We start from the raw sequence: 16,381 nt of genomic DNA, 5'->3' as shown, positions 1-16,381 counted from the left end.
GGTGATTGGTAGCTTTTAGCACACAAATCTCTACAGATTTATACCTAATTTTTCCAGGTTTTTAATATTATTATAAACAGTACTGTTTTTCAATTTTGATTTTTTTTTGTAGTAATAGCCTTTGTTGAGTAAGATTTAAAGTCATTCAGCATATGTTTGTAGGAATTATACAAAGTAATTGCTAACAACATGGTGCAACTATGGCATAAGTATCTAAATGTGAAGAAGGTTGGTTGATTTTTATATACCGATCTTCTTTTTTTTTTTTTATTTTTTGGAGGCTAATTACTTCACAACATTTCAGTGGGTTTTGTCATACATTGACATGAATCAGCCATGGAGTTACATGTATTCCCCATCCTGATCCACCCTCCCTCTCCACCCGATTCTTCTGGGTCTTCCCAGTGCACCAGGCCCGAGCACTTGTCTCATGCATCCCACCTGGGGTGATCTGTTTCACCCTAGATAATATACATGCTGTTCTTTCGAAACATCCCACCCTTGCCTTCTCCCACAGAGTTCAAAATTCTGTTCTATATATCTGTGTCTCTTTTTCTGTTTTGCATATAGGGTTATCATTACCATCTTTCTAAATTCCATATATATGTGTTAGTATGCTGTAATGTTCTTTATCTTTCTGGCTTACTTCACTCTGTATAATGGGCTCCAGTTTCATCCATCTCATTAGAACTGATTCAAATGAATTCTTTTTAACAGCTGAGTAATATTCCATGGTGTATATGTACCACAGCTTCCTTATCCATTCATCTGCTGATGGGCATCTAGGTTGCTTCCATGTCCTGGCTATTATAAACAGTGCTGCGATGAACAATGGGGTGCACGTGTCTCTTTCAGATATGGTTTCCTCAGTGTGTATGCCCAGAAGTGGGATTGCTGGGTCATATGGCAGTTCTATTTCCAGCTTTTTAAGAAATCTCCACACTGTTTTCCATAGCGGCTGTACTAGTTTGCATTCCCACCAACAGTGTAAGAGGGTTCCCTTTTCTCCACACCCTCTCCAGCATTTATTGCTTGTAGACTTTTGGATAGCAGCCATTCTGACTGGCATGTAATGGTACCTCATTGTGGTTTTGATTTGCATTTCTCTGATAATGAGTGATGTTGAGCATCTTTTCATGTGTCTGTTAGCCATCTGTATGTCTTCTTTGGAGAAATGTCTGTTTAGTTCTTTGGCCCATTTTTTGATTGGGTCATTTATTTTTCTGGAATTGAGCTTCAGGAGTTGCTTATATATTTTTGAGATTAATCATTTGTCTGTTGCTTCATTTGCTATAATAGCAAATGTATACTGATCTTCTATCCTATGATCTTGCTAAACTCAGTTTTAGTAACTTCTCTTGTAAATTCTTTTGGATTACTTGTGTCACAAAAGACAATTACATCTTCTGTCAACATAGGCAATTTTATTTCTTTTCCTATCTTACTGCACTGGCTAGAATCTGCAGCACAGTGTTGAACAGGCATGGTAAAAGCAGATATTCTTGTCTTGTTCACAGTTTTAGGTGGCAAGTATTCAGTCTTTCACCATAAAGTATGATGTTAGCTGTAGGTTTTTTGTAGATAATCTTTTTCTTGAAGAAGTTCCTTTCTATTCCTAGGTTTCCCCCACCCCCTGCAAACTCATGAGTAGATACTGAATTTTTTCAAATGCTTTTTCTGCATCTGTCGAGATGGTCATATGATTTTCCTTATTTGTTCTGTTAAGATGGTGAATTATATTGATTGGCTTTCCAGGGCTGAACCAACGGTGGATTGTCAGGGTAAACCCTGCTTAGTCACAATGTATTCCTCTTATTTATATATTGCTAGATTAAATTTGTTAATATATTTTTAAGGTTTTTATAGTTGCCTTTTAACATGTCTGTATCCCCTATTATTCTGTACATGAATGGCAGGACCTGTGTGCTTCGTTACCAACCTAATGTTTCATTATAGTCCTAATGTCTATGATTTATAGGTCCAAAGAAAATAAACATTTAAAAAGCAGTTGTGAATCAATTCACCAGAAAATACTATCTAATTGACTTAAATAAACCATCTTTAAAACAAGACATTTAACTCCTATGTCATATTTACAACATTTAAATCATAAAACTCATCTTTGTGACTGAACTCTGTACCAAAGCTTATAAAGAGGTATACCAGTTGTCTCATACTTTTATTGTAGGTCTCATTAAGTGTAAACACTAAAGTCAGATATATGTAGTAATTATCCTAACAGCTACAGACAAAGAAGAGCATCAGTGAAGGTTCTAACACCATATCTGTTCATTCTGTATCTGTATTAGGAAGATGCAAAGCCTCTCTCAGTTTTCTCTTAGTTTTGCCTCAGATCTTTTCCAGTGGAGAATCTGTCCAGGTTAAACATGGCAAACTTTTATGATTCTTCTCATGCTTCTCTGATTATAAAAAGCTACATAAAAGAAAAGCACAAAAATATAATCTGTATAATATCAGTATCCATATACTTACTTTACCATATTTATAAAACTGGGAAATGTAATAAAGGTCTAATCTAATTTGGGAGTTGTAAGGATCAAATAAAATTTTACTCATCAAAATGCTCTGAAAACCAAATGCTGTAAGTAAATAACAGACTAGTTAAACAAATTTCTCTTATTTCAATCATCACTTCTACTTTGTATTCACTTTTGAAAAATGCTATCTTATTTCTACTGAGTAATGTAATATCCCACAGTGCCACATACATATTTGGTAGGCAAGAATTTCTTGGATGAAATGAATCAGTCTGCATTTTTACAATATTACTAACAGCTGTCCTTCGCTGTAAGGAAATGAGTTGAGTTCCTGTATCAAAGCCTTGCATTTCTTACATATCTTACATCACAGACACCACCACTGGGGATTTACTGAGTATCTTCATTCTCCTTGATGCTGTGGGACTATGGCAGAGGTGAATGAATTCTGAGAAGACCCAATTTCCCATCAGGAAATTTTGTAAAACCATGGTATTCTTCTGATAACAAAATAGACAAAGGCATGGGAAGTTACCCATCTTAAAGCTATTCTCTGGTTTAACTTACAGACTATTCATTTGGCCCCTTCTTTTCTCACTACTGGGCTTTGTTCAAACTATATATGGTCCACACTGTAGATGTAAATACATAGTGATGACACACACTTACTGTGGATGGGATCAGAGACCTAAAGATTCTTAATTCTATACTACAGCAGTTAACAGCAGCACAGTGAGACTCTAGAGTGACTTTAATGTAATCTCATAGAAAACTGAAAATTCTTCTCAAAGAGTTATAAATGTTATAATCAGGCACAGTCACTACCACATTATTAACTTGATTCTTCATTCATTCACCTACACGTTTTACCATGAATCTATTATGTGCAAGGCATTGTGCTTGACACTGGGTTTATAAGACAAATCTATATAAATAAAATTAAGTTTCTGTAATTTATAAAAATGGCTCTATAGATTTTTACCAAATGTGGAAGGCAGGTTTGGGATAGTTTAGCAGGTGTATGGTATACATGAAACTGGCTTTGAGGAGGAGGCCCCCAAACATACACACGGGTTATCCTTCAGAGCAGCTAGAACTGATGGACTAGAGACTCATGACCACCAAATGAAGAGATGTGACGTACATGTTCAGACATTGAGGACAGAGAAAAAAAAACACCACAGTGATTTCAGAGATGTGCCAAACTGCGAGTCAGAAGAGTGGCACTCTGAACTGAGAGCAATAGGCATTTGCTGACTTTACAGTAGTCTGTGTGTCTCTGGGTGAGTCCTGGGGTGGCCAACAATCAAATGAAGAGAGCAGTTCCTGCTCTCATGGAGCTCAGAGTCTCTACGCAGACCCATAAAGAGATTGTAAAAGATGGTGGTGAGTGTGCTGATAAGGCTAAGCCCAGGGAACCAGGGATGCAGAGAGGAGCAGCAACAGTCCAGTGACAGGGGAAGGGAGGGGCATGGTAGGTTGCAGAAAGGGACAACTGGCTGAGTATTAACAACGGTCAGGAGTTGGCGGGGTAAAGGTGAAAGGTGGGAATAGCAAGGAAGTCAGGGGAGATATTTCAGGGAGAGGGAACAGTATAGGTAGAGATGTGAGAGTGATGGCAGCACGATGTGTGAGAAATTCTTAAGTAGTTCGAGGGGCTAGAGAATAAAATCTGAATCAGACAGGGCCAAGAGTTGAGGCTGAGGAGGTGGAAAGATTAAAAACACTGATTAAATAGCCACACTCAAGGTTTTAGTGTCTGACTCTCTGCGACCCCATGGACCATAACCCCTCAGGCTCCTCTGTCCATAGGATTCTCCTGGCAAGAATACTGGAGTGGGTAGCCTTTCCCTTCTTCAGGAGATCTTCCCAACCCAGGGATCGAACCACGCCTCCCACATTGCAGGCAGATTTTTTACCATCTGAGCCACAAGGGAAGCCCAAGAATACTGGAGTGGGTAGTCTATCCCTTCTCCAGGAGATCTTCCCAACCCAGGGATCAAACCAGGTCTCCCACATTGCAGGAGGATTCTTTACCAGCTAAACTACCAGGGAAGCCCCTTTCCATATTAAAAATAAATTAATAATTGAATAGAGATAATTTTTATGAGACATAAAAATGCACACAAACATATATTAACTGCCACAACTAGCAAGCATTCTATAAGGAAGATGTTTCTTGATTTTAAAATGATGTTATGTCTATCCTCCTAAGGTATCTGTGTATAGCAGCCTTTCAGGTATATTTTAAATGGTTTGAGATTTAGTCACTTAATAAATATACATCAAATAGAGCATAAATATATATCAAATAGAGCTTATAAGTAATCTGAGCCAAGTGCTCCTAATTGTGAGACTAAGATGTGAAAACACATGGAAAGTTTAATAACAATGACATCTGAATTCAAGCAGCATATCAGTATGATGGGCAATTCATTTCATTACGGAAAAATCTGCCATTCAACCAGAGGAATGCCCCAGAATGGCTGGAAAACAGAAATGTTTGATAAAGTGAATAGAGTCTAGTAAATAATTATGAAATAAGTATCACAATTTGAGGATGCATATCAATTTATATATGCTCCTGGACATTATTTTATCTTTGCTTCTGATCAGGAGGCATTTAGGATTTATAGTTTATCAGTCTAAATATCACTTATTGTAAAAATGATAATGTACAGAGTAGTTATAGATTTTACCTAATAACTAACTAAAAATGGCTTTTATTTTTAAAAAGGTTAAGTCCTTCTCTCATAAGGGTAGAGTATGGACTACTGAGCATCAAAGTTTAATTTGGTAAGGTAAATTATTCAAGCTAATGTCAACTCTATAACTAGATGTTTATAGTTGGTGCATCAGGTTCTTTGAAATAACCAGCAATCACAGATAACTAAGTTTGAGAGACCATGTCAGCACAAAATTACAAAGAGTAATAAAAACTCAGCCTTCATAGTAACTAAACATTGGGGCATATATGAACAATTTTCTCAACAGAAATTCCATGTGTTAATTTACTTTGAATTCTCAGGAATCCCTTGAAAACCAGAACTAATACTGATAGTGGTCAGACAGCAGTGACCTTGAAAAGTGGTCATACAGAAAATCTTAACAATGTTTCCCCTTGTTTAAAATCTAAATGTCAAGTTTTTTTCCCCCCTAAATTGTCAGTACACTCAAAGAACTGTAAGTAATTAATGGTCAGGGGGAAGGAAAAAAACCTCAATGAATTTTATGCATCTGGAAAGTACACCTTTTATGATATTAGACTAGTCTTAAAAAGGTCTCGGTACACTAAGCTCATGAACCATTCAGGAAGCTGTTTAAAATGGAATTAGTCTGTTGTTTTTAGGTGTGGGCAACTGAGGGCAGCAGGACCTGTCTGTGGAAATGGCTCTCTAATGCTGAGCATGGGTGCATGTGTGTGGGTGTGTATGCATGTGTGCTTGAAAATGCCTTATGAGCCTGTGTATGTGGCAGGGTATTTAAAAACTTTTCTCAATTAAATATTTGCTGCATCTTAGAGTTGACTGATTTAATTTAACCTTTCCTATGAAGCTTGTTGTTGTTGCTCAGTTGCTCAGTTGTGTCTGACTCTTTGAGACCTCATGGACTATAGCACGCCAGGCTTCCCTGTCCTTTACTATCTCCCAGAGTTTGTTCAAACTCATGTCCATCGAGTCGGTGATGCCATTCCAACCATCTTATCCTTTGTCCCTGTCTTCTCCTCCTGCCTTCAATCTTTCCCAGCATCAGGGTCTTTTCCAGTGAGTCAGCTCTTCACATCAGGTGGCCAAAGTATTGGAGCTTCAGTATCAGCCCTTCCCTAGCTGTCTCGATTATCTACCATTTGGGAATAACTGTCAACACGTGACCTGACTTGGACAATGGCCTACATCATGGCATCATTCACATTTCCACTGAATTATCATTTTCTCAAGATACACCTGAAAATCCCTTGTATCAGAATAATCACCTGGGATGCTTGTTAAAAATACAGATTCCCAGGTACTACACTCACCCACACTTGGCACACTTCTGGGGATGGGTGGGGATGGGGATCTGGATTTGTAACAGGAATCTAAGTAAGCTTTAAGCACGCTAAAGCTTGAGGACTATCACACCAGGTGAAACTTTCTGAGGCAGGCACTCCTCTTATATGCCTTGGGTCAGCACATGGCATACAGTTTATGGAACAAATCGACAGACATAGGTGTTAGACATTTCCAGGCCACAGAGAGCTGAGAAGACTTTCAGTTCAGATTGTGGTTTAGGTGTTTCTCCTTAAAGGCAACAAAGCATCGGAAGTCGTGCCATGTGCTGGGGGCAGCAGCTGCATCATGTCCATCATGTCCACCTGTGTCTCCAGCACAAGGAAGCTTAGGAAATCCTTGCAATGTGCAACAGGGTGGTATGTCCTGGTATGAGCGGAGGGACAGCAGTTAGATAAGTCCCACGGGCCACGGTCCCTATGGCTACTGACTTGGAGAATCCTTGTGAAAATGAAGATATGCTATATAGCTTTTATGGTTCTAAGAGCAGTCTTGATCATGGAAAAGTAGATGCTTAGATGACCCTTACAGGGTTACAGTCAGTCACTGAGCTTGGATGAGATGGAAACAAAGGAACCATAGAAGGTGTTGACAACTCTCTCTTGGGATGTTCTGTAGGTGTAAACATTTTTGCTTGTTCTTTCTGAATAGAGACTGTATGGCTAATACAAGGCAGTGACCTGCCTGGCTGACCCCATGTGCTTACTCTGTGAACAGTGACCATGATTGGTCTGCGGAACAAAACTGAAGTGTGCCAAATGGTTGATCCTCATTATTCGCTGCGGTCATGTTCTATAAGGTCACCACCAACACTGAATGTGTGAACACTGGACCCCCACTCCTCAGGGAAATATAGGGTTAGGCTCGGGTTATAAAATTATGATGATTAGTACATAAGCTTGTTTTATGTGTCTCTGTTTAAAGATAGCTAATTAGCACATACTGCTGCTGTATGATTAACGTTGAACCCATGACCAAAAGCGTCGTCACTGCTGTCTGAAAGGAGCTTATCCAACTAGTCAGGCACATCCTGAGCTCAGGAACACTGGACAGCATTTTAGTACCGACTCTGAGCCTGGATGAGGACCTGGTTTACAGCAGGAGCTGAATAAGGAGGCCTCATCTGGGAACGTGTGGGCTCTAAAGTTGTTGCGGCTCTGTGCGAGTCCCCAAATGACTGCAAAAGTGCTTCAGTGCATGTTGATTTGGGGGATTATAGAGCAATTTTAGCACCTGGGAGAGTAACAAGGATGGACCATATTTTCCATTTCCCCACTGCAGTTCTTCTTAGTCCTGTTTCTCCCTTGCTCTGTGCTGTGGGGGCCGACACGCCAGGACCACTAGCTTGCCTGCTAGACTCCTTGTCTACTGGCTGCTGGCTGGGCTCAGCCTGTGCCAGGCCAGCAGGAGACTGGTGGGCAGGGGGGGGCGGGGGTGGCCATCCCTCTCTCCCTCCCTCCCTGCCCCCATGCCAGGACTGAGCCTGGGCAGGGGACCCCCTCTGTGTGGTTTCTCTCTCCCCACCCTTAGCCCATGGGTAGACGGTGGCAGGCCAGCTGCTGCCCACCTCCAGGGTTCTGCAGTATTCCTCGCTGGTTCCCCTAAACCCTGACCAAACTTGTCAAAACAGTCTCTTTGTTAGAGCTGCTCCCATTGCTGTGTGTGCGGTTTCCTTCTGGGACTCTGACTGTATGGGATAAAGAGGGAGGGTCTCGAGATGACATGGGGTTGTATGCAATTCAGACACCCCAGGAGACAGAATGCTTCTATCTGCATAGGCTGTTTGTAAGACAAAATGTAAACAGGAATGGGCTGTTTCTCTTTAATCAAAAGCAGCTGGGAGGGAGTCTGCTCTTTGGGTCAGAGTCAGGCAGGACGACCTGCTACCAGTAAAAGCTCATCTGAGGCCTCCTGCCAGGAGAATCGCACATTTTTAGGTCGTGTCTCTGAAATCACATAGGAGAGCATCTTAGGCATTTACATATATCTAATAATGCAAATTACAAGGGCAACGATTCTTATTAAGCTACTGTTCCACACCCATTCCCACCAGCTTTCCCCAAAACTCCTCTGGTAGAGATATACAACTTTCCTTTTCTCTTGAAACATCTTGAGGGCCAGGGCAAAAATGGTTACATGGCAATTTCCGTCGCTGTGACTTTTGGTACACACTATTTCTTCACTGCTGGCTGGTTTCCATCTTAACATGCAGGGCCTGCTTGGGACTTTACAACCCCCCGGGTCGCATCCTAATCGTGACAGATCGTCATGGACTATGGACCTTGTTAAAGATTTACCAACTTTATGCTTTGAGGACAGGGTGGAAAATCCATATTCTGAAAAAGAGCTGATAAAGTTTTCCCCATCACATGTTTAGTTATTACTCAGAGTGGGTGCCATTCACAAATTTCCCCAATCAATCTGCCCTTGGTTTCATGGGGCTCACTCCCTAGGCTCTGCTCTCGAGTCTCTTCCAGCCTGTGACTTAATCTGATGAGCCATCCTGAACTTCATTTTATCTTCCCTGAGGACAGGTTATCCAGAACTGTTTAACTTTCAAACCTTTAGTTGTTCTTGATAGCGCCCTTTCCTTATCGTGATTCTAAGCAAAAGTGCTGCGCTCCAGAGAACTGGCTGGGTGGCAGGGACAGGGTGGCTCTTCCAAGGAGCCGCTGTGTTCAGGCTTCTTTTCAGGGAAAAACCCAGTCAAGCTCTCCTTGAAGTGAAGAGTTTAATGCCAAGAGCGTGCGGGCCTTGTTGCTCAGGGTCAGGTTCACATGTCAGAGTGAAAAATTAAAAACTATCATTGGTCCAGGCATGTCAAGATAGAGAGACAGTTGAATGGTTAATACCATGTAATAACCAACTGGCATTTTTTTTTCCTCCTTCAGAATACCTAAGAGAACTTTACGTATTTTGGCTAAAATTAATTTTTAAATGTAAAATCACTCAATATATTATCTTTCTTTCTCATGGTTAATTTTTAATTTAGGGAGTCATCTGAAACCACAGAATTTTTGATGGTGGCTCTTAAGCCTTTGAGGCCTAAGATCCTTTTATATATCATAAAAATCATTGAGAATTCTTTAAAAATAGGTGAGAACTTTTATGAATATGGGTGTTATCTCTCAGTATTTACAATATTAAGAGTAAACACTGAGAAAATGTAAAAATATTTATGAATTAATTTAAACTCAGTAATAAACCAATTACATGTTAACAAAAATAAATGTTTTTAATAGGAAAATTTTTTTTAAAAAAATTAAGAAGAGTGGCATTGTTCTACATTTTTGCCACTCTAATGTTTGGCTTCATAGGAGAAGCCTGGCTTCTGGCCTCTGCTTCTGCATTCAGTCTCCTCAATATACTATTCTGGATGATGCAGACTAAGAAAATCCCACCTCACGGAGACAGGTGTTAAAGGAAGGACCTCAAAGACGTCCTGAAAGATTACTGGGGACCGCAGGGGCCTCGGGGCCACACTTTGAGAACTTCTGATCCACGGATGGTCAGTGTCACAGAGGCTGTTTGCTCACGGGCCCTGCTTACTGGCGTGAACGTGATCAAAAGTCCTGACATTAAGCAGGACCTCCCCCCATTAAAAACAACTACAAGAGAGGCAGAAGAAGTTTACTCCTGTCTCTGTTCTTTCTCTCCACATGAAGAAACAGACCACTTTATTTTCCTTAAAAGAAGGGCATGATTAAAAACCTTTTCCCTGACTGTTTCATTTTGTTTTAAAGTTGAGGGGAGGTGGGCACGCGTGAAAAGCTCTTCTGGCAGACACTCATGGAAGAAGAAAATCAGGGAACGTAGCAGAAAACTGGTTTTTTTCCAGATACCTAGCTTTATTTCAAAACTGTCTATTCACAGAGAAGTGGCTGCAAGGGGATCCCGCTTTGGCAAGAAACTTGCAGAAATTGCTACAACAATCTAAAGTCAAGTGTTTTCGTCTCTCTGGCGGGTGGGACAGGATGGTCTTATCTACTCATGAATGCACAGGCCCTGGGGGACAGCATTCAAGTGGCAACAGGGATCTAAGGATGTGGACAGGGGCTGCTCTGCCCCCAAGCCCAGTCTGGCCTCTCGCGGCCTTGCATGCCTGGGGACACTGATTGAAAAGTCAGATTAAAACACGTAAACCCCATAAACCAGAGAAATTAATTCCTGAAAGGAATGAGAAACCTTATGGTCAAAACAGTGGACCTTTTACCACGAGAGTTTAAGCTCTCAGTCTTACATCACCACTAACCGGCTTGTCAGACTCCCTCTGGGCCTTCCCTTGGGGCTTCAGTGGTAAAGCATCTGCCTGCCAATGGGGGACTCGTGGGTTCAGTCCCTGGGTCAGGAAGACCCCTTGGAGAAGGAGCCTGGCAGGCTACATGGGGTTGCAAAAGAGCTGGACATGACTGAGCCACTAAACAACAACAACAACAACAAACTCTCCAGAGGAAAGGAGGAGTTCCAAGAAAGGGGAATGGCAGGAGCTTGTGCCAGTGTTCTGGAGAATTATCTTAGAACCAAGTGTGGACACAGCGGCTGCAGAGAGAAGACCCTGGTTTGGGGGCAGGGGTGGGGAATGGCAGCACCCGAGACCCTCGTGCGGGCTTCGGGCCTCACCTCGTTGAAGTGGACGTCCTGCATGCCGACGTCTTCCATCATGGAGGCCTCCTCGTCAATGTTCGGGGTGATGACCCTGAAGGCTGTGCATCCTTGTCTAAACATGCCTAGAATTGAGACAGCAGGAGAGAGCTGGAGTTATCAGCCTGAAGGTGGATGAGCCGTGAGGGTGCTCCCTACCCTGTTTTGTCTCTGGGCTGAATGAAAACCAATCTTGAAATCTTGTGTCTCATGCCAGCATTTCCACAGGGAAACTTGGGGCCACTGGGCACTTGCCTTCATTGGCTTCCTTATATTTAAGCCTCACCACCCTTAATTTGTTTCCTTTTCTCATCCCTTTAAAAATTTTATTTATTTATTTGACTGTGCTGGGTCTTAGTTGCGGCACATGGATACCGGAGTTGGTTGCCGTTTCCTTCTCCAGGGGATCTTCCTGACCCAGGGATCGAACCTGGGGGGCCCCTGCCTTGGGAGCGCAGAGTCTTAGCTACTGGACCACCAGGGATGTCCTTTCTCATCCCTTTTCATTTCTCACCCACCTTTATTAAAACATGTGTAATCCTTAAATAAACTGAAATAGGCACTGAATCAAATTCACAGCAAAATATAGTAACAACAATAGTTTGATAAGATGATCCATGCTCAGATACCAAGCAAACTGAAGGAGCCAAAGCCAGTGAGAGAAACAGGCTCAGAAACGACTCTGTTTCTTTCCAGCTGTCATGTCACCCCCTTCGCTGGGGGGTAACCCAGAACTCGGACAGAAGTCGCCCTCCTCCTGCAGGAAGCGGTCCACCAAGAGGTAACCCGGCGGCCGCAGTGGCTTGACAATATTCCTCACACGGTGCAGGGTCCAGCCAGATCTGCTGCAGCCGCACTCCAGTACACACGGGAACCCAGCCGGCTTTTCTGAAAGCCCCGCGCTGGCGATTAGGAAGTGGAGATGAGCAATGGGTGTTTGACCAGAGGAGCCGTGAGAGAACGTGCAGCCTGTTGACGTGGGAACCAGCCCTTACACACAAGGGGGCGGCACACACTCCCACCCGCTCCTTCCACGGGGAGGCCAGGTCCCGGCCTGCGGGCTGCCTCCTCGCACCACAGCGCCAACCAGGCTATGCTCCAGAAAATGCGGTCTGATGACCTCCTGCCTCGGCTGCCGTGTGACGGATAAACAGTTCCAGGGAACTACCTTCAGGGAAAATAAACTCTCTCCAGCTGGAGACCGGCCAGCCGGGAGCTCCTGGAGGCAAAGCTCAGTAACTAGTTTTTGCAAGATGGAGTAATTAGCAAGAGGTTATATGACAACACGCCACCTACTTTTGTTTTGCATTTTTGCAGTGCCTACCGAGTCAAGTAAACGTCACATCAGTGAACTAAAGAAAACAATGAGTATAGAAGGAAATGGCAACCCACTCCAATATTCTTCCCTGGGAAATCCCACGGACAGAGGAGCCTGGCAGGCTCCACAGAGTCGCAAAGAGTCGAACATGACTAAGTGACTAAACAACAACAATATAGTGTGTACACACACACACACACACACAAACAATATAGTGTACACACACACACAACAGTGTATACACACACACACACACACACACACACACATCCTCCACCTCAAATCTTTCTGAATGGCTCTTGCTTGTCTTTGCTGCTTTGTAAAATTTTACAATTATTTCACAAAACACAGAATGATTTCTTACCTTTGCGTGTGAGATATTCTGCCACCAGGGCGGTGACATGGACATAGCACATTGCTGCCTATAGTAAAAGACACATGCTTCAGAATCACCAGTTATAACGCACAAAGCTCAGCATCAGAAACCTAATGACTGCATGTACTTATGTTAGATCACAAGGCATCAGCTAGTGTCCCTAACGGCTGACATCTTACCTATAGAAAAAAGTGGGACAATTCACACAAATTGAAATTAAGAAACTCTGAATTCAGATGAATGGCAACAAGCTTGGTAAGGCCCATTTCTATCTAGAATTATTAAACTTCTATAAAGATACAAGATTTTTAAAAAGCATTTTTTCTTACTATATCTAAAATTTTGGCATTATTTCTCTTAAAGGGAAAAGAGGATCACTTGAAGAAAAGGCACATGCATTCCTATATTCAGAGAGAACTGCTCAAACTTCAGGGGCTAATGTATTTTTCTGTCAACCTAAAAAACAATAAAGTTATAAATTTTTTCCAAAAATAGAATTTTAAATGAAAGTAATGTAACGTTCAATGGATAACATTATAAACAGTCTTAAAATGAAAGAAAAAACAAAAATAAATTCTTTTAACTGAGTTGCCATGGTTTATAAAACATCAAACATAGCTGTTAGACATGAACCTACTATAAGGTTCTAATGCCTAAGCCCTGGCTCTTGTCAGAGTGGTAGAAAAATTACTACTACTAACAAGTGCATAATTCATTTTTATTATGGCTAATGGATATTTTAGATTAAACTTCTGATCAAACAGAATGGACTCTGAATAATCAAAAAGTAAGAATTGCTACATACACTTTTCAGATGTAGGACACAATTTCACTAATTTAAGCAACTAGCATGTTTAAAAGTAAAGGCATATTTCTTTGGTCATTCTGCTGATCACACCTAAATGCCATGGGCATGAACCCGGAGCAGAGTTTTCGTGGGAACATGAAGAGAACCCACCTTAGAGCCCATCATTGTCCTTAACTGCCCCCATTTTACAGATGATGTCACTGAGACACAGCGGGGTTAAGAACAGGCTCAGTGTCACCGAGTTAGTCATTGTTAGATCTGGGAGCCAGTCTCCTTGAGGCCCACACACCCTACCTCCGCACCCGCCACGCTGCCACTTACTGAACTACGGGCTCTGCACCCGGGGCAGCTCTGACCCCTGCTGCGTTCACAGACAAAACCACTACCTTGAAGAGGAAAGGGCCATGCCCCGGCTGACTTCCATATCAGGAAAATCTCATTTTATCATAAAATAGTTGCATTTTACGTCAGGAGAGGAGTTCTGATGCAGAAGCTGAGTGCATCTGTGCTAACGGGCATCTGTGTGAGCACGGGTGTCTTCTAAGAGCTCGCAAACAATGCTCCTGTGCCAGAGAAATCCCCTTACGAGGTTCTAAACTGTAAAAATGCTAAATGACTATGAAGGACCTCTGAGCCCAACACTGAAGTATCACATGCTTTTAACTGGCTTCTGGAATTACTGGGAAGCTTCTCTCATAATCAGCTTCTTTCAGTGAGTGGGGCATGACTCGTTTTCTCAAAAAGCCTGGACGGACAGGCGTGTGGGGCTACCTCGGACAGGTCCCCGTTCTTAACGTGGATCCGGGCCATGCTGTCCAGCCACGTCTTCCGGAGCTCAGGGGTGCTGGCGTAGGACTTGGCCAGGCTATACTGGAGGTCCACCAGCATCTCGGGGTCGGCCTCGTGCTCCTTCATCTGGGCCGTGGCCATCAGAACCGTGCGGATCCTTTTGGTCAAGTCCTTCACGTCCGAGGAGAAGGTGGTATGCTGGAACAAGGGTGGAGGGAAGACACAGGCTTTCAGCTGTGATCTGTCTGTCTGCACGCGTTTCCCAGATGATAAGACCGGGTCTCGGGGGGTAAAAAATAAAATGGCACCGGGCCACCCACCTTGATGAGCCTGTCACTGTTGGCGCAGTTGTTGATGATAGACAAGGACTGCTGGAACCTGGTTCCCCCAATGCCAACAACATCTGCTATCAGCTGGCTGACTGAAATAACGATCTGAGGGACACACAAACGTGAGCCAGTCAATTCACCTTCACAGGATGCCCCCGGCTCGGCCCCTGACTTTGGTTATGATGGACACGGGGATGGGGCAACGGGGAACCTACGGGCAGGGGTCGCTCCAGTGTGGGAAACAGTATCTGAGTCATTCCCCACCCGCTTCCAAGAATTATTCCAGAAGGTGACTCTGCTCTCCTTACTTCTTTTGTTTGTACAGTAAAATGCTGAGCAGGCGAGTGTAGAGGGATGAGAAGCAGATGAGCCCATGTCACTTGGACAATTACGGATCACCTTCTCCAGTAGACATGGAGACCTTATTATTTACTTCTCTGGTTTTGGCTTGGATTTATATGGGCTCAGTATTCAAAAGTGGATGATCCACTGCATTTATTATTAAAACATATACATATTAACCATGGCATGGGGGAATCTGTCTTTTGGGGGTCTATATTAGCACTGCCTTGACCTAGTTACTCAACTAACCTGCGACCTGTCCCCCCTTCCCTGCACCACAGCCAGGTACAATCCATCACCAAGTACTGTCAGTGCAGTCTCCTCTTCTTTCTAACCTCTCCACAACCCAGGACTCCATCCTCTCTGACCTAGACTTGACAGGGTTTCCCCAAGGTCTCCTGAGCTCAGGCCTCGACTTCCTGATCCTTTCTCAGTCTGGAGTCCAGGTGATCCCCCTGAATATGCAATGATGCCTCCACATTCTCAACCCTACTGTGCGGACCTTCTCCCGCTCCCTGGCTGGGCCCTTTCTCATCCATGGCCTGGGACATGCTCATCCCCAGCCCCCTGTTCGTCCTTCACACCACTGGGAAGCCCCTGGCCTGCTCCTTGGCGCACTCAAGTCCCCTATTATGGCCCTGGGCACACGGCACAGAGGCCTCGGGGTCTGCCTGTCCTCCAGGGATGACCACACCCTGTCCAGGCCAGGAGTGGGTTCCGCTTTGTTCCAGGCACCCAGGAATCCTAGGATGTAGTTTGCAAACCATAAATACTTTTGTTTCCAAAAAGGAATAAGTACAGAGACAGAGAAGGCACTCCTGTATGTGTTTGTAGAAAAAGAGGGTCTACAAAAATACCAGACCCCTAGTAGCAGGTACGGTTTACAGGGCAGGGAATTTGGTGCATTTTAACTCTGGAGAAATGGCAGGTGTGTTGACAGATGGACGACAGGAAAGGACTACTTTGGGCTCTCTGTGTCTTACCTGAGACGTTTACTGCAAGGAATCCTCTTGTAGGTTCTATACATCCTGACTGAACGTAATTTCAGTCAGTCCAGTCTTGACTCAATACTTAAATGTCAATTTACCAACAGAAACACATCCTGGGCCCAAATCATACAACGTGGAGGATGAAATAAACCAAACCAGTAAATGTGACATTCGAGTCTTCCATCTTGCGACCAGACCATTCAGAACTTATACTGAGGTAACTTGGTAAAAGTTGACATGCA

The 16,381-nt window shown here is 43.2% G+C and overlaps 1 protein-coding gene across 25 annotated transcripts in view; it reads right to left on the bottom strand.

Annotated features, from left to right (window-relative positions):
- Positions 1-16,381, bottom strand: part of DOCK9 (dedicator of cytokinesis 9) — a 271,524-nt gene that overhangs the window by 18,801 nt on the left and 236,342 nt on the right. For all 25 annotated transcript variants that reach the window (XM_070471461.1, XM_070471465.1, XM_070471475.1 and 22 more), the window contains 4 exons: positions 14,800-14,913; positions 14,462-14,677; positions 12,871-12,928; positions 11,168-11,274 (listed from right to left, as the gene is read on the bottom strand). In XM_070471461.1, coding sequence (XP_070327562.1) covers positions 11,168-11,274; positions 12,871-12,928; positions 14,462-14,677; positions 14,800-14,913 — 495 coding nt within the window. The remainder of the gene's footprint in view (positions 1-11,167; positions 11,275-12,870; positions 12,929-14,461; positions 14,678-14,799; positions 14,914-16,381) is intronic.

This window comes from Odocoileus virginianus, chromosome 8, assembly GCF_023699985.2.
Source record: "Odocoileus virginianus isolate 20LAN1187 ecotype Illinois chromosome 8, Ovbor_1.2, whole genome shotgun sequence".
In the NCBI taxonomy this organism is placed as follows: domain Eukaryota; kingdom Metazoa; phylum Chordata; class Mammalia; order Artiodactyla; family Cervidae; genus Odocoileus; species Odocoileus virginianus.
This window is presented reverse-complemented; position numbering and strand designations above follow the sequence as displayed.